Raw genomic sequence first — 18,817 nt, 5'->3', positions numbered from 1 at the left:
TTGAGATATGCTGCTACTTTCCTATGATTTAGCATTTGGGTTATCCAGCCGCCAATCATGGGATGTATTCCTCGTGCTGCTATCGCACGGTTGATTGAGTCATATGATGTATTGTCGAATGCTCCCTCAATGTCTAAGAAAGCTCCTAGGGCGATCTCTTTGTTGTTCAGAGATTGTTCGACCCTCTGGGTTATCTCGTGAATCGCTGATTCGCAAGATTTACCTGTTTGGTAGGCATACTGGTGTCGATGTAGAGGGTTGACCCGTAATACATTGTCCCTGATATGCCTTTCTATGAGCTTTTCCTTTGTTTTTAGGAGGAATGATGTAAGGCAGATTGGTCGGAAGGATTTAGGTTTCGCATAGGAGTCGCGTCCCGTCTTTGGTAAAAATACTACCTTTGCTTCCCTCCAACTCTCTGGTATATGCGCCGTGGCTAGACTTGCCCGCATTATTTTACATAGTGCAGGCAGCAGCAGTTCGCTACCCCGCTGTAACATGACTGGCATTATGCCATCCATTCCGGGAGATTTAAATGGTTTGAAGGAATTTATCGCCCATTTAACCTTCTCGTAGGTTACTACCTTTTTTGCTAGTTCCCAGTGTTCCCTTTTGCCCCTGTTCGGAATGATAGGAGTTGGGTCCTGGGTATGTTCTGGTTGGTGGAGAATTTTCGATCCCGGAAAGTGCGTGTTCAGCATTAAGCCAAGCGTTTCTTCCTCGGTTGTCGTATATTCTCCATCGGGTTTTAGACAAGAGCCTAGGGTTTGTCGTGGCCCTTTGGATATTGCCTTGTGGAGTCTAGCATATGCTGGTGTCTCTGTTAGGTCCCGGCATAGCTTCTTCCACCCTTCTTTCTTTGCTCTTTTTATAGCATCATTGTACCTGGTTAAGTGTTGTCTGTATAGATTTCACTCGCCAGTTCTTTTGGCTCTGTTAAAAAGCTTTCTTACTGTCTTCCTGAGCTCGCCCAATTCTTGGTTCCACCATGAGGTGTTCCCTGCTTGACGCGGTCTGCTTAGTGGACATGAATTTTCAAAAGCAACTTTAATAGCCTCAGTGACTGACTCTGTCAGCACTTCGATCAGTGCCAGTAATTGATGCTTACTGGCACTGTTCTTTCAAATTACGTCACAAGGGAAAAAGCAATGAGAGCGAGACAGAGGGTAGACTTTCACAAGATCAAAAGTGCGACGCTGCCAGTCTTGCAAAAATCTTACATTTTTGCCATAACCTCAACTTGTGTTGTATAACAAAAACAAAATTGTTTTTATTATACTGAGCTCAATACTGAGAGTTAAAGTTTACTGAACATACTAATGAAAGTTTACTCCGTTATAACTGCCCTTAAGCATATTAAAAAAAAATCTCAAAATGGGGCCCATCCATAATCTGTCATTAGTGTCAGTTTGGAGGTTATGGTGGTGTCATTTTGACAGCTCTTATAGAGGGGCTGTCCCGCTGGAGAGTTTTCGCATAAGATTCGGAACCGTCGGATAAAAGTGCTTATAACTTTGGTTATGTTCGGGATAGAGAAATAGTGTTTACTTTTTTATAATCTAGAAATAGTTAGGCTACAACCTGACTATTTACAAATTTTTATTTGTTCTTTTCTTTAGGACTGGGACGCCTTCAAAGTCAAATTTTTTTTTTATCCAATTTTATCAACGCAAATTCGAGGCAGGTCGCAACGATTCTTTGAATATTATGAAATTTAACTGGTCAATTGGACTGTCAACTGTTTACGTGAGCGTTATCTGTATAGTTTTTGGTTATTTTCAGCTTACAGGAAGTATTTTTTTAACATCCAAAGTTTCAGAAATTTGTGATATTCATGCTCCTCTTAACGGTATTTTTCCGGAAGTAATAGCTGACAAAAGATATGTGCGCCTTCTAAAAAACTACAAATTTTATACAGGAAATTAAAAAAAAATTATGAGAAAAAGCAAGAAAACCTTAAAAAATTGAATTTTTTAAAGTTTTTCTGTGTCACATTTTTATGGTGCAAAATTTAAAAAATCATTTGATTTAATTAAACCTGCATTCTTTCCGAATAAGACGCCATATCCGGTTTAACGCTGTCCCTTATACAGGGTGAACAGTGTTCATTTGAAAATACCCTTTATCATACTTTTTTTTCTACTTTTAATAACTGTTTAGTGGTGCCACGTAGAGCCAAATGGCTTATATACGGTTTGTAGCCTGTAATAAGGAGAATATTTCACAAAATCAACCATACTTCTAAGTAAAACCGTTTTTAAGTCATGAATTTTTTTAATTTTTTTTACTTTGGAAATTAATTGTGCGCACCCTGTATGTCATAGATAAACTAAAACTAATCATGCAAATGCTCCATTAATTTTTATATAACATACTAAAATTTAATTTCTTCACCATTTTTAAAAGTACGTTAAAAGTAATTTTTTTCCAAAAAAGTACCAAGGGCGAAAAATCACTAAAAATAATCCTGCACACTGATAAATCTCAAGGCAACCTATGGCCGCGTCTCCATGGCAACGAAAACAGGGATTTTTGCCGAAAACAGACCCTCTTTATAATCGCAATTTACCTACCAAAACCGATTGGAATCGGGACAGAATTGATGTTAATCTGTTCCTAAAGCATTCTACTATTTTTCCATGTACAAATCATAAGGTCAAAATCTTTTTTTATACCCTAAAACATCATTTGAAAATGGTCGTTTTTGACGTCTACGCCAAATTTTAATGGCGTCTTTTACAGCGGTTTTGACAACATGGCGTCAAAGTGCATGAATCGGCTCGGACTTGCTTTCTAATATTATTGATAAAATGCTAAAAATAGCTCAAAACTCTCCAGAAGTAATATGGAATTATTCAAGAGACTCTGGACAATCCGAATATATGCATATCTTTTAGCAAATCGTGTTCTTTTAGCCGTGATAATTCGGCAAAGTTTTGACGTTTTAAGAACTTACCCTGTATTATAATATTATAATATTCATGCGACACAGTGGACCATATAAGGCATTTTGCTACACAAAAATTACAATACAGTGGATCCTAATGATAAAAAAAAATCTACCTAATCGGGATTTAATGTATTATTATTTTATGTGAGATTATTAATTTTTTTTTACTCTTTTATTATTTGCTCGATTTGAATGAAATTTGGTATTTGAGGTTTATTTAGAAAACAATTATTGATTTTTATTAAGTTTTTTAAATATTGAGTTTAACAGTCACGTGACCATCAAAAATTTCTTTCTATTGGTCCGATTTCGTTGAAATTTGGTATTTGGGGTTTATTAGGTATACAATTATTAATTTTTAATAACTTTTGGAAATATTAAGTTTTAAGGTCACGACTTTCAAAACTGTTTTTTCCTATGGGTCCGATTTGTTTAAAATTTGGTATTTGAGGTTTACTTAGGAAATAATTATTAATTTAAAAAAAATGAAATATTGAGTATTAAGGTCACATAACTATCAAAACTTTTTTTCCTACTTGTCGGATTTCTTGAATTTTTACAAAGTTTTGAAATATTGTGCTTAAGTGTTTATGTCAAGTGCTCGATTCCTTTTATGTATTAAAGCATACTTAAATTAGAGCAGAGCTCTTATCACATCATAGTTTTCTGTAGCATGATACCCCAAAAACTGTAAATTCAAAACTTGTAAGACATATAACGTGGTGAATAGCGTTGCCGAAGTGCTCAACAATCTCCAATGAATTTTCGGCTTGAATTTGTTTGAATGAAAAATGAATCTTTTTTTGCAAAAAATACAACTACAATTGTACAGTAGAAACTACAATACAATCTATGTTTAAGCATCGTCAAACTAATAGAAGGGAAACAACTTAGTTTGTTAATAAGTATATAAGTATGTTAATAATTATTAATATTTATAAATTATGTATTTTTTAATATTTTTTGTTCTTGTATAAAACGTCAATGGACTAACACAAAACAAATAATACGAAATAGGAATAAATACAATTAGTAGTCTGGCTCTACTAGGCTAAGCATTAGTTTGCAGGCCATGTACCCCCGTCGAACCCCAAGAACTCCTGTATGTTATGTGGACTTATATGAAGCAAGATTTTTTTTATTGTGAATTTAAATTTATTAGAGAGCAGACTTTTTATTTTATCTGGCAGGCAATTAAAAAGCTTGATAGATAATAGGTTTGTTCTAGCGTATATTTTTGGATGGTTTATTGTACTGCTTTAGTGCGCATGTTCAATCTGTAAACTGGTAACAAACGGTTTTTGCTAGAACGCTTTTACGTCGAGAAAATCGACGGCAAATTTCATGTCAACTGTCAAATAAGCTTTTCTGCCTTGTTTGTTTTCATAATTTTGAGGTTAAAAAAATACTCTGTTAAGATTTTTGAGTAATAACATGACTTAATTCCCTAGTAAGTCTAAGATGATCAATAAATTCTGTATTATTGTAGAGGGGTCAGTAACATCAACATAACCTTAACTTTTGGACCGCTTTGCATAATGGAAGAAAAACTCATCATCATCATTTACCAAGTCGGAATCAAAAAGAATTTTGTTCGTATCCGAATCAGAACTTGATGAGTCTGACATCATACATTAGATATTAGATAACTAACAAATAGAAATTTGATTTTAATAATAAAAAAATACTCTATTCACCATTAATGATAAAAAATTCTCTATTTAACCTTTTATTAATTGCACATGAATGAATATAACGTACCTATATTGTATATTCACTGATTTTCTAGTCTTTTTTAAGCTTGTTCCTTCTATAGCAAACTCACAGCCCAAATTTGTGATAACCTCAAATAAAAAAACACACAAACAAATCTACTGCGCAAGTCACAAAATGAAAATCCGAGGAAAATCCACAAACTCTTTTGACAGTTTCCAGCCAGTTTCCAAATCAAAATTTACATTCGCTAGAACGATCGACTAGTAGTTTCAAACGAGCGATTTGTGTGCTTGAACGCCATCAAGAAAATGCGCATGCTTCTGATAGTTTCCAACAGTTTGAAATTGATGCTAGAACAAACCTAATATTATAAAATTTCTTTGAGTTAAAGTTAGTCTATCTTGATTTTTGTTTCTTGTATCATGAATATGAATAATTGATTGGTTGTCTGTTGTTGTGTATAGCATTTTTTTTCTTAGTAAGAAGTTGACATTTGCTAGTTTGCTATTCAATGATAATATATCATTGTATTTAAAACACTTTCCACTAATCAAAATCAAGCAAATTTCTACTGGGTCCAATTGATCAGAGTACTTGTTTATTAACAGAATGTTTTAAAAAGGAATTAAATAAAAGAAACCAAAATGTATTAATTCTTTTTTATAAACAAGTATTAGTAGAAAATTTCTTAAATAAAAATTAACCCTGACATTAACAAAAAAAAAGAAAACTGTTGCTGCTAATTTCATCATTTATACAGTAAATACTTAACACTAAAATCACAATATAACCATATGATAAAACAAAAGGAAGCCCTTAAAGATACACCTTTACAAATAAAATAAATTAACACTAACATCCTTAAAAAAAAACTTATAAAAGAGGTAAATGAATCTCATCTCGGTAACTGTAGTGAAAAAATATGAAAAAGGAGATGTGAGCACCACTCCTGGTCAGTCGAGTATAGTTACAAAATAGGAATATAAAATGGCAACTAAAAAAATCACTTCTCAGTGCTTATTATCGTCCCTCTCTATCGGTTGCCCATGCTCGTCAATCTCCAGAGAAGGAATAAGTGGTGGCATAAACCCGTATTCCAATCTAACACTCTTATCATCGAAGAACGACCTTCCGCCTCGTTCCTGGTAATGCTTCTTTGGAGGTAACCTGGCAAAATGATCATCAGTGGGTCTATTGATAGAGTGAGCAGTTGCAACACTTGCTGCTGCTTGATGATCTTGCTGAATAAATTGCTTTTTCGGGGGAACCAACCCGATGTGATCATTTTGATGTTCTTTGTTGATATTTTGGTTCGTTGGCGGCAAATAGGCATTATTCAGTTGGGCATTTGAATGTCTAAATGTTTGATAATTATACTTGTTTTGCACTAAGTCATTGGGATTCTTGGTGATCGGTGGTAAGTTGAAGTAGTTCCCTCTCGGAGGGAACACTAAAAGGTTCAGTTTCCTTAATTTATTATGACTTTTGTTTATTGGAATATTTTGCTTGCCGGGGAAGTACTGAGGTGCATACACTATTGGGTAGCCGGAGTATTTAATGTTAGTCTCTAGAGGCTGTTGCCAAGTGTTTTGTACTAAGGTGTTGTACTTTTGTTGAGTGAATAGACCGGGAATGTGTAGTAGAAAGGCTTGAGAACTGGTGGCCGGTCTGTCAATATAGTGCGGCACAGGCTTTTCAACGATTTTCTCTATAGGTTTCTCAATGTAGTATGGTACTGGGATTTTTCTTTCAATCACTTTTTCTACTGGCACCGGCACTTTTACTTCAATGGGATATGGTTCTTTGACTATTTGCTTTACTATTTTTTCCACCGGATAGGGTTGAGGGTAAGGTACAGGCACCTCAACCGGATAAGGTCTGTCTATGTATTTAGTAACTTCTATAGGTTTTGGTGAGATGTCAATGAGTTCTTGCTTAGGACGTTCATAGATGTACTCATGCAGTAAAGCATCTTTCTTGCTTTCAAACTCTACATGGTTAGATTCTATATTAGCTTGCAAAGCTTCAGCTCTCGGTGGCTCTTGGTGTGGAAAATATAAAAGTGTCTTTCCGAGCTCGATATTTTCAACTGCAGCTTGCTCTAAAGATGTGGCATTATCAGCATTTAACTCTGTGGGGTACTCGTACATGCCTAAGTAGTAAGGAATGGTTTTTTGAATTTGCACCAATGGGCGTTCAGCATTTTGCAACTGTACTCCAGCAGTGTTAGAGCTTACTGGCCTAGGAGTGACTATGACATCCGGATTACCTTGCAAGGCATTTATGGTGCTTCTGGCAGTACTGCTGGCATAACTAATATTCTCATCAGTTTTTTCATCTACAGGCTTATCACTAGAGTCAGCAACAACAATTGGCTCTTGTAGAAGGCTGGCCTCCGGAGGAGGTGTTGCAGCATTTGCTTGCAAATGGTTATCTACTATTGTAGGAGTGATAAATTGCTCCAGTAGACTTTCCAGAGACTCATTGGCAGCTGCTGCGTTAATATTAAGCACGTCCTCTCCTGACACCAGGTTCTTAGTCGAGTCTATTAGGTTCTTAAAGTCTATGTTGGTATGTTTCGGTTCGAGTTGTTGCACAATGTGATCTGGAGGTTTTATCAGTTTGGCAGTCTCTGGGGCTTCCGGGTGTTCTAAGAGTTGCAGTTTTTGTTCTTCAGCAGGCTTAAAAATGAAACTTTCCAAGTTCGAAGATACAGGTTGGACATAGTAGAAGAGCGGTTGTTGAGGGTCTTTATTCCAGGACGGATCTTGTGCTTCACCAGATTGATCTGGATTGGGAAGGAGCTGATCTATAGTGGTGACTTCTGGTGCCGGCTCTGTTATGGCAGGAGGGTCTAGTTTGGCCAAATTCGCTGCTTTCCCTGGATCAGATGGGTCTTGTGGGATCGATTTCTATGGGAATTATTATAACGTTATATGTATGGCTATGTTTGGGGTAAAAATTACCTGATTGTTTTTAAGCTTGATGGCTTCGATACCTAGTGCGAAATTCGTTGAGGTTTTGCTGTGTGGGCCTGCACTGCTGTATTCTACTACGGGATGGTAGCCCCAATCGTCTGCGAAGTATTTGACGCTCTGATTGGAATTTTTGCCATTTTCCACGTAATATCTAAGGGCGGGAAGGGTATTGTTAGGGTGGAATTTTAATTAGGTAATAAGGCACTTACCTCCCTTGGGCGTAAATGCCATCACGTTGCTCGTCTTTTCCATGTGTGGACTTGTCGTCTTGTATTTTGTAGCCGTATTCGTACTTCGGTGGGTTCTGTTTGTTGAAAGTGTAATTATATTATTTAAACTTGAAGAAATTAAAAAAAAATGAGGATTTCCGGTCCATTAGAGTCAATTTTAATTACAATAGACTTAATTACGCCGCGTCTAATCGTTATTTATTTATTTTTTTTCGAACTAACTGTCTTCTGTTTTATTTAGGTCGTTATTTGTGCGGCCTGCATGTGCTTTAGTCCGTGAAAGATTAGGTTTCCCCTTTTTTTGCGCTCTCTTTTTGTGTGTAAATCGTTCTTCTTGAACTAGATTTACTCATTTATTTTTTTTAATATTAAATTTATTTTAATAGTTTTCTTACTTACAGGGTCATATTCTTTGGGAGGAGCTACGTATCCGGGTGGTTTCTTCGCTTGGGTGTTGAGAAATGTTAGGAGGAACACTAACGTCACCTGTTGAATATAAGAGGTGTTTAAAAAAAACCGTTTTTCATTAAACCTACCCTTACCCCTCCATCCACCCCACACAAATTACCAGTAAGAATATGTATATTAATGAGTATTTAATACAAAAATAGTGCTATTAGATCGGATATTATGGACGAAAAACGGTGATTCTTCAAAAGAATTTTTTACTGGGCAAATAGTTGGGGTGGGTGGGGGGTTAAGGATTCTGTTGATAAAAAATAATGTTTTTGCAGAAAATATATATTCAATATTTAATTTAATAACACTGTTTATGTAAATTTGATATAATTTTATACATAAATATTTAGTACAAAAACAGCGTTATTAGATTGGATAATATGGACGAAAAACAGTAATTTTTTCGAAGAATTTCATTAAATATTTGAGGTGTAGTAATCAAGTTTAAAAACTAGATATGTAAATCCCTCGTCAATTTTTTTTAAATGCCGAAATTTTTTCCCCTTTGTAAATTGAATCGGATAATGATATACGTATATTCTACACTCTAATAAATATACCTTTACTATACACGGTTGATAAACATTTACTAAAAAATCGTTGAATAAATATATATACAGGGTGTCTCACGACGAATAGACGCGATCGATATCTCGGAAACTAATTTTTCAAAAATCTTGGAAATTTGACAACATAGCACAGTCGATGGGGGCCACACAACTAAAATATTTTGACAGTTGTGACGTTTCCGGTTATACCGGAAGTAGGCGTCAACTTCGTTATTTTAAATGGAACACCCTGTATATTTTTACATATTTGGCTTCCACGTGAAATTCTAGGTATATTTTGTGTATAATGTCCTTATCTAAGTGTAACCGTTTTTGACATATTTTGAATTTCATGTGAAAAATTATGTTTATAAGCCCTAACATAATTACCGATTACTCCCTTTTAGTAGCTTTTATTTATTAATTAGTTTAGGTTTTATTTTAAAGGAAGGACCACTTCAAGAGACTATTTTAATATTTGGCTTAAAAAAGATACAGGGAGGTCAAAAACTAGCATTAAAAATTAAAATGACAAACATTATTAAAAGTCAATTTTTTTAAATGGAAACCCCTATTTTTACTATTTTCTCATAAAGATATTTAAAAATAAGGTTAACTTTGTATAAGGTTATCTAGTCCAAAAATTCATAGTTTTCGAAATATTGGCAGTTTAAATTTGGCCTAATATTAAAAGCCGCACAGTAACACAGCTCAAGGACTGACGGTTGTCATAGTAATCGCTTGAAGTGGCAGTAAGACAATGGATTATAACACAAATGTCAGTGTTGCTTGTAATTTCGTAATTTTTTAAAAACTTATATGCCGGGGCGATTAAATTATACACACGAAGATTATTTAAATTTGTTTATTATCTATGGAAAATGTTACAAAGTTTTATCGAGAACATGCCAAATATTTGCAGATAGATTCCCAGAAAAACAGAAACCTAGAAAATTTTACAAATTTTGGCTGAGTAACAAGTTATTTTAACAAATGTTCAAAATTTCCTCCTCGAACTTCTAAACATTTTTCCCATCTGCTAATTAGCTCGTCATGGGTTGCCGCTCTAATTGACTCTGAAGATATACTTTCAATTGCTTGTCTGGAAAGGGTTTCCATACAATCCTGCTGCGTTTTTAATTAAAACAAGCAATATTCTTTGTTGTTTTCCAAATAAAATAATCTAGGGCAGTTAAATCCGGAGAACGAGGAGGCCACAAAATAGGTCCGTTATTGGCAATCCACTTGTCATTAAATGATGCGTCTAAGAATCTCATTACAGGAAGGGTGGTACACCATCATGTTGGTAATAAATGTTTCTGTGTTCTGCCAATGGTAAATTCATTAAATATTCTGTATCTAGGCCCTCTAGAATATTTAAATATCCTTCTCCTGTAAAAATTGATACAGAATTAAAAATTTAAACGTAATATGCATTAAACTTATAAGTGACTTGCCATTTAAGTTTTCTTCGTAATAGGGTAATTTAATGATTCGATCATTTCTGATAGCACAAATAACATTACACTGCCAGACTTCCTGATAATATTGTGATCTCACAGCATGAGGAATTGAATCACTCCAAACATGGGAATTATGTATGTTAAAAATATAATTTTTTGAAAATTTTGCATCAGTCCAAATTACGTCATTCAAAAATTAAAGATTTTCGTTTACCATTGTTAAGATAAATTCACAAAACTGAATTATTTTGGGCAAATCTGTTTCTCTGATGATTTCAAGATGCTGAACCTAAAATATTAAGAAAGGGTGGAAGTTATGTTTCAACAAAATCCTATGTATTGTGACTTTGGAGAATCTAGTTTGTGAAGCTACTTGTCTTAAGGACACGCTGCAAAATATCCCAAAATTGCAATTTCAATATTTTCATTGTCAACAAGTCGTTTCTTTTTTTCCGCTTTCGCCTTAACAGTGCCGAAATTTTAAAATTTTCTATTATTCGCCCAACAGCGCAACATGATGGTTTCTGTTTTTCTGGGAATCTATCTGCAAATATTTGGCATGTTCTCGATAAAACTTTGTAACATTTTCCATAGATAATAAACAAATTTAAATAATCTTCGTGTGTATAATTTAATCGCCCCGCATATAAGTTTTTAAAAAATTACGAAATTACAAGCAATGCTGACATTTGTGTTATAATCCATTGTCTTACTGCCGCTTCAAGCGATTACTATGACAACCGTCAGTCCTTGAGCTGTGTTACTGTGCGGCTTTTAATATTTGGCCAAATTTAAACTGCCAATATTTCGAAAACTATGAATTTTTGGACTAGATAACCTTATACAAAGTTAACCTTATTTTTAAATATCTTTATGAGAAAATAGTAAAAATAGGGGGTTTCCATTTAAAAAAATTGACTTTTAATAATGTTTGTCATTTTAATTTTTAATGCTAGTTTTTGACCTCCCTGTATCTTTTTTAAGCCAAATATTAAAATAGTCTCTTAAAAAGGTCCTTCCTTTAAGATAAAACCTAAACTAATTAATAAATAAAAGCTACTAAAAGGGAGTAATCGGTAATTATGTTAGGGCTTATAAACATAATTTTTCACATGAAATTCAAAATATGTCAAAAACGGTTAAACTTAGATAAGGACATTATAACCAAAATATACCTAGAATTTCACGTGGAATCCAAATATGTAAAAATATACAGGGTGTTCCATTTAAAATAACGAAGTTGACGCCTACTTCCGGTATTACCGGAAACGTCACAACTGTCAAAATATTTTAGTTGTGTGGCCCCCATCGACTGTGCTATGTTGCCAAATTTTCAAGATTTTTGAAAAATTAGTTTCCGAGATATCAATCGCGTCTATTCGTCGTGAGACACCCTGTATACAGGGTGTCCTCGTTCATGTGAGAAATCTCTCGGATTCAGGTAGAACATCGAAAAATAATATCGAACGTTCCTAAAAAAAAAATTCCTACAGGCCTTCTTTACGAAGATACAGCCTCCTAAAGGACGCTACTGGAAATTGGTTTTTCATAAATTACTTTTAAACTACCCGGTAGAATTTAATAAAAATTTTAGGTGATAAACACTATTAGAGACCTCTTAAAATGACATCCTTAAAATACATTTAGCTCGTTTACTTTACCAGGGGCGGACTAGGTTGTATACTTTAATGCGTATATTTTTAACACCCTGTATGTTAAAGTCTAAAAAAAATAAATTTGGATACCTTGAACCTAGGGTAAAAAAAAGGTACTCTTGTTCATTATTGATAAAATGAACCGTTTTGGAAAAAAATAATAATAAACGAGCCAATGTTTTTTTTTTTAATTTTTTTTAAATGAGATAAGTACGCCAGTTATTCAAAGACCTGAAAATTTCGATGTAAGTCATTTAATTTAAAAAAAATACATGTTCCTAAAAATACAGTAGTGTTTTAAAAAATACTTTTACAAAATATTTCTTTTTTATTATACGTTTATTTCTTTTTTGTAATTCTTAAGATAAAAACTAAACATAAAAAAAAATTAAAAAATAATGTAAACCAATTGTATTATACCTGACTTATTTATCGGAATTTTTGCATTTTTGAACGCATTATTGTTATAAACGTTGCTATACTCCAAATTTAGCAAATACCTATCATTTAAACCTAATCTTTGTCAACGTATTCATCCTTTATTTGATAATATTTTTTTAATTTTTGTATTTTTTGGTAACTCTTAGTAATTTAAATTACGTCAAAATATGGAGTTTACTTTTATTGAGTATGCAGATATGCATCTTATGTATGGTCTGGCGTAGCAGATGGGTTTAGGAGGAGTATTGATCAACACAATTTGAAGTACACAAAAATGGTTGGTGATGGTGACTCTTCTGTATATAAAAACCTAATTCAAAATTCAAATAAAGCCATACGGAAATGAATTGGTACAGAAGGTCGAATGCAAAAACCACTTATTGCGGAATTTCGCCAAGAAAATTCGGGAGATATGCAGTATGAATAATTATTGAGTAACTTAACTAATTTATTTGTAATATCTGGTTACTTTTTATTTTAGATAAAAACCGAAGCAATTCCAAGAATCTATTAGTTTCATTAGCTCTACGAAAAGACATATTTAGCAAGTTTATGCGACTGAGAACAGCAATCACAAAGGCTACTGCCTACAGAATGAAAGAAGATACCACAATAGAGGAAAAAATAAAGCTTTTTTCAGTCACGTATTTGGTGAACATATCAAATGTAAAGAAATCAATTATTTTAAATTCGAAGGCTCAAATGAAAAAAAATTAATACCATCGATGAAGGAGTGTGGAATTTATCAAGACATAATGAGTGCAGTGCCTCATACTTAATATGGACAATAACTTGGCCGAGCATTATAATAATCTTATTTGTAAGTTTGTAGGAGGAAAAAGAGTCAATTATTCACTGAGGGGCTCTTACCAAACCAGATGTGAGGCACCAGCATTATCCGTTAATGCCAAAGGTAATTATTTTAGGATAATAACTAAAACTACTACTGATAACAGTCCGTCTACCAATTTTATATTTTACCAAATAGTACTATTTTTACCAATTTATCATACCATTACCATTTTACCATATTTTACCAAAAAGTACACATTGAAATGTAAAAAAACGTTTATCACAATCCCGATATGGACTATGGACCTTACGCTAGTTATATACCAGTATATACTGAACGCAATGAATATATAAATAAAGCTAAGGCTTTTCTGGATCAACTGAAAAAAACTCCAGAATAAATTTTAAATTTCTACAATTGGACAATCAGCCAACACAAACTGGGTTGAAGAAAGGTCTGTGAGGATAACTGTTTCGAATTTCGGTAATATTTGTAAAATGCGTCCTCAAACATCACCTTATAGATACCGTAAAAAATGTATTGTATGGAAATTTTCACGGCAATAAAGCAACAAAATACGGAAGCGAAAGTGAGGCTCATGTTATTGCAGAATTTGAGGCTAAATTTAATGTTAAAGTTGACCAATGTGGATTATATATAGGACAGGACCATTTTTATTTAGGAGCCAGCCCTAATGGTGTTATTGAAAATACGAATTGTTTAGTGGAAATAAAATGTCCCTATAATATTTCCAAAATGAGTCCAATGCAGGGTATTCAAGAAAAAAAAATAAAATTTGCTCAGTTTAATGAAAATGGATTATATCTAAAACGCAATCATAGCTATTATTTTCAAATACAGGGTCAACTAGCACTAAGTAATAAAGACACGTGCTATTTTATTGTTTGGAGTCCTCATGGAATGTTGGTGGAGAAGGTAATTTATCAACGTGAATTTTGTAATGAAATTACATGTATTTTTAAAGTCAAAATAATTTTTGGAATAAAATGATTTGGAAGGGAAGGTACACGGGAAATGGGGAAAATCTTTCATTATAATGTTTTTAAAAAAATTTAGAATATAGTGGATTTTAGTTTTTATGGTAATGTTTTTGTGAAAATTTAAAAAATAATCTTAGAAGCATTGAAATGAATGGTATAAGAATTACGTTTTTCTTAAAAGTTGAGAATTGCTTCCCTTTTTTTCATGTATTTATTTTTATTTTATTTTTAGATCTCTTATAATGCACAATTTTGTCATAAAAAATGGTTCCAAAACTGCGAGTATTTTACGAAAATTTTGTTTTACCTGAACTTGTTGACCCTTTACATCCAAAAGGAGTACCCATACGGGATAAAATAGTGGTAAAAATTTCTTATGAGCCCAGAATAATAAATATTTTTTAAATGAAAATTGTGATATTTTACTTCTCTAAGTTTGATACCATTCAAAATTTCATAAAACAAATGTCTTCGACAACCTACCCTACCTAACTAGTTTTAGCCTCGCCTAAGGTCATCAGCTTCTAGCTGTTAAAATTCCAAATATTTGTAATAAACTACCTTCCTTAAAAATACAACAGGTACTTTATTTCTTTACTCTATACACAGAGGGTGTCTCTAATTTGAGACTCACGATTAGAAAATCAGTAACTACTATAAGGTATACGAAGTTGGTTAAATTAGGGCAAAGTTCTTAAAAACACAATTTTGGCCCAACAAAATGCCAATTAAAATTTTAATTGGGATAAAAACCAAAATTTAAAAAATAGGCCTAGAAAAAAGTAAAATGGATTTCGTGGAACTTTGCCCTAATTTAACCATTTTCCTATATTTTATATACATATAGTTACTGAGGTCCCAATGGTCAAATTTGAAACACCCTGTATACTTAAAATTTTACTTGTTTATCCCATCAGTAATTCATTTTCATTCATTTAATAAAATTAATTTTATTAAATGAAGTTGTTTTTTAAATGTAAAACAATGTTTGATTTTTTCTAAACGCTTTATAGTCTAACTCGCATAACATAAAAAGAATGAACTTATTATGCTAATAGTTACAAGTAAACACGTAAAATCACAGGTAAAATATAAAAAATCCCAAAATGAGACCAGTGGACTAACGTCCCTAGCCGCGAGATTCCATGTATCGCTGTCGAACGGTGAAACGATGCGCCGCACAGTGCTTCGACCAATGGACAAAAATCGAAAAAGTGACTTGTTTTTCAGAAGTATTTAAATACCTTATCTTAAAGACCACAAACTAATAGCCACTATTCCACAAAAATGTTATTGGAAATAGCATTTTTTGTTTATAAATATTTGCGCCAAAAATAATAAAATCTCGTGTGTTGACCAGTACCTTTTTGTTATTAAAACTTGAGTATACTTTGTTGGTGTTTCAAGACAAGCGGTTAAAAGTTGAAATATTTTTTAAACATGGACAGTGTACAATAAGGTATGTACTTTAATATCATGTATTAAAAAATTTAAAAGTCGTTTATCATTTAACCATAATAAATGTAAAAGTAGTTTGCAATTATTTTATATTTCTCTTTAAATTTGAAACTTTGAAAAGGCATATAAAAAAAGCCCCTTAAAACCATTTGTAGTTTTTACATTTTATTGTTAATACATTTATATATTATCATTTCGTATATAGTTTATCTGCGTCAGTCTGCGACGAAGCTTTAAATATTTTTTTTCAGAGGATGTCAAATCAATAAAGAAAGCGGATCTTTTTGAGACATGGCCATCGGAATTAAAATCCAAAACTATTTATTTATGAAAAAATCCATTCCCTTTTAAATTTGAGCAATCCCTTGCCTCAAGTTGAAACTCACTTCACCAAGCAAAGCAGAAATAAAATTAATGACCTTAATAATTTTATTTTAAAATTTCAAAACGGAACTACTTGTATAGTATCATTTAAAATATTGTTCACTATGATGGATGGTAGTGTAGCAAATATTCTCTCTGATACAAACGCAATATCCAGATGAATCATCTGTGGATCAAGTCCGAAAGAAATGAGTTTGCCAAATACCAACCGTCCTTCAAAAGTAGAAAACTATAGCTTTGGTTTGTCCACATTACACTGCTGGATAAGATTTTTTGCGTGCTTACTTCACATTAGTTATCGATTGCAAATAAGATATTGGCAAGTTAAAGGAGCAGAAAATAAGCAAATAGTGGAAAACAACAAAAAGAAAATACAGTCAGATTTTAAATAAAAAATGGGCCTGATTGTGGACAAACCAAAGCAAGGATACGGATCAAGCAACGATGGCAATACAGCTCCCTTTTTTTACAATCCAGACTTAAGCTCTGAAATAACAGGAATAGACAAGCGTTTTATAATAAATTTTTCGACTATTCTTGGAACTCTTTCTAGTGGCTGTCACATTCAGGTACTAGAGTTTAAGAAACTTTTAGATGAGACTAAACAATTATATTTAGATTTATATAATTGGTATTACATGCCAAGTAGGCATAAGGTTCTGGTACACGGATCTGAAATACTTGATTCATTTCCTTTACTTATAGGACAACTTTCCGAGGATGCTTTAGAAGTGAGGCATAAAGAGGCAAGAAAATATCGATTATTTCACACCCGCAAATATTCTAGAACAAAATGTAATATGGATTTATTAAAAATACTACTTTTAACATCAGAGCCCATTATCTCATCGCAAAGGACAGTCACTTCAAAGAAAAATGAGAATCGAAACCGGGAAGTCAAAAAATATATTATACGAGAGGAAAGGACATTAATTGATGATATAGACATAAATTAAGAAGATTCTGTCAGCAGTGATTTTAGCGATAATTCTGATTCAGAATAATTTTCCTTAAACCTATATATAATATGTGTACATATTTTCCATATCTTTTTTAAGTTAAGATTTTTTTGTTATAGTTTTCAGTTTTAGTTAAAATACAAACAAAATTTTAGTTTTGATTAGATTAATTTTCACATAAAACCTTAAAGCATTTTCATGCTTAGTATTAGTACTGTTTATTTTTTGCTAAATTTAGAAGTTATTTTTTCCCACTTTTTACATTTATTATTTGTATCTATAATATTTTTTGCCGTATTTCCTTTAAAGGAAAATTTGTAGTTGTGTGTATATACCTTTTTATTAATGTTTTAAATACATTATATGTATAGTGATGTATTTAAAACATTAAGTGAGTTTTTTTTGGACTAAATTTCTCTCGTAAGAAATACCAGCATACTAAAGGTTACGAAAAAGAAATCAACTTTTACACTTATGGAAGTTATAGATATCGTGTACTTTAAATTTGTTATGTAATTGTATTGTTGTTTTTAAAAGTTAAGTAAATAATTTAATTTTCATAGGGTAAATCGGCAAGTTACTGTTATTTTTTTATAAGAAAACTAAAAAGCAACATTTTTATTTGTCCAGCTCTTAATGTATTGGTTGCATATTTCCCTGTAACATTAGATATTAAATTCTCTAAATTCTTTCAATGAAAGGGCCTTTTATTTGTGCAAAGTTGCATAAGTTTCGGAGCATTACTGAAGTAACTGATTTTTGTCCCAAGGTCCATATACTCGAAGCACTGTGCGCCGGCGACGAGCTAAAGCGGCGCCCGACACAAAAATACGACCGGGCTGCAAAACTGATTTGATCACGGGGTGGAGCGCGCTCTTAAGAAATGAACACTTCATAATTTAACGCATAATTACATTTAGATAAAGTTTAATGGTTATTGACGCTCAAGTTTAGTTCACACTTCGATCATCCTCATCTGACTCCCTTCCATTTAAACTCAAATATCTAAAAAACTACTGAAGACAAAATTATGAGTCAAACTGCATGATATTAGGAGAATGTTTTAGAAATATTATATGAGGCATACATACATTAAGGCTAAGCTTTAATGGTTATTGAAGCTCAAGTTTAGTTTACACTTTAAGGAACGATCATCCTCATCTGACTCCCTTCCATTTAAACTCAAATATCTAAAAAACTACTTAAGATAAAACTATGAGACAAACTGCATGATATTAGGAAAATAATGTTTTATAAATGTTATTTAAGGTATAAATAGTTTAAGGCTAAACCTTATTAGTTATTGGGACCCAAGCTCAATTCTGTTCTCCTCTGACACCCTTCCCTTTATCTAAATATCCTAAATTATTCCTTTTTAGTTTAATTTTTAGAAATAATTGAATATTCTTGACCAATATATAGAAACTCCAACATCAGTTGTGAGTATTCATTTGGACTTTTTAAGAAAAAATTAGTATTTTGCATTAAAGAACACGAAATTATTCGTTCCTGGATTATTCATAATAAATCATTTATGATTATTTGATGGAAAAAAATATTCAATTTTATTGTAATTAAAAAGAAATTATTATCCTGGACGAGGAACACAAAATTATTCACTCCTGGACTAAGCAAGCAGATTAATACTTATTACTAGCTGGACTTATTAGATTTCAGCATTATATTTATGATATAAATAATCATTCATGAATATGTCGCTGGAATCTATTGAGAAAAAATATTTATTTCTATTGGAATTTCTTAGAAAAATTAAATATTCTT

The 18,817-nt window shown here is 32.5% G+C and overlaps 1 protein-coding gene across 1 annotated transcript in view; it reads right to left on the bottom strand.

The window, feature by feature from the left end:
* Positions 1-5,296: 5,296 nt before the first annotated feature.
* The window catches only part of LOC126733578 (uncharacterized), a 34,056-nt gene continuing 20,535 nt past the window's right edge, over positions 5,297-18,817 (bottom strand). The window contains exons 2-5 of the mRNA XM_050436925.1: positions 8,274-8,360; positions 7,854-7,948; positions 7,633-7,795; positions 5,297-7,578 (exon numbers count right to left, since the gene is read on the bottom strand). Of these exons, the coding sequence (XP_050292882.1) occupies positions 5,677-7,578; positions 7,633-7,795; positions 7,854-7,948; positions 8,274-8,360 (2,247 nt within the window). The 3' untranslated portion in view covers positions 5,297-5,676. The remainder of the gene's footprint in view (positions 7,579-7,632; positions 7,796-7,853; positions 7,949-8,273; positions 8,361-18,817) is intronic.

This window comes from Anthonomus grandis, chromosome 2, assembly GCF_022605725.1.
Source record: "Anthonomus grandis grandis chromosome 2, icAntGran1.3, whole genome shotgun sequence".
Taxonomy (NCBI): Eukaryota; Metazoa; Arthropoda; class Insecta; order Coleoptera; family Curculionidae; genus Anthonomus; species Anthonomus grandis.
The sequence above is the reverse complement of the archived record's forward strand: the minus strand, read 5'-3'. Positions and strand labels throughout refer to the sequence as shown.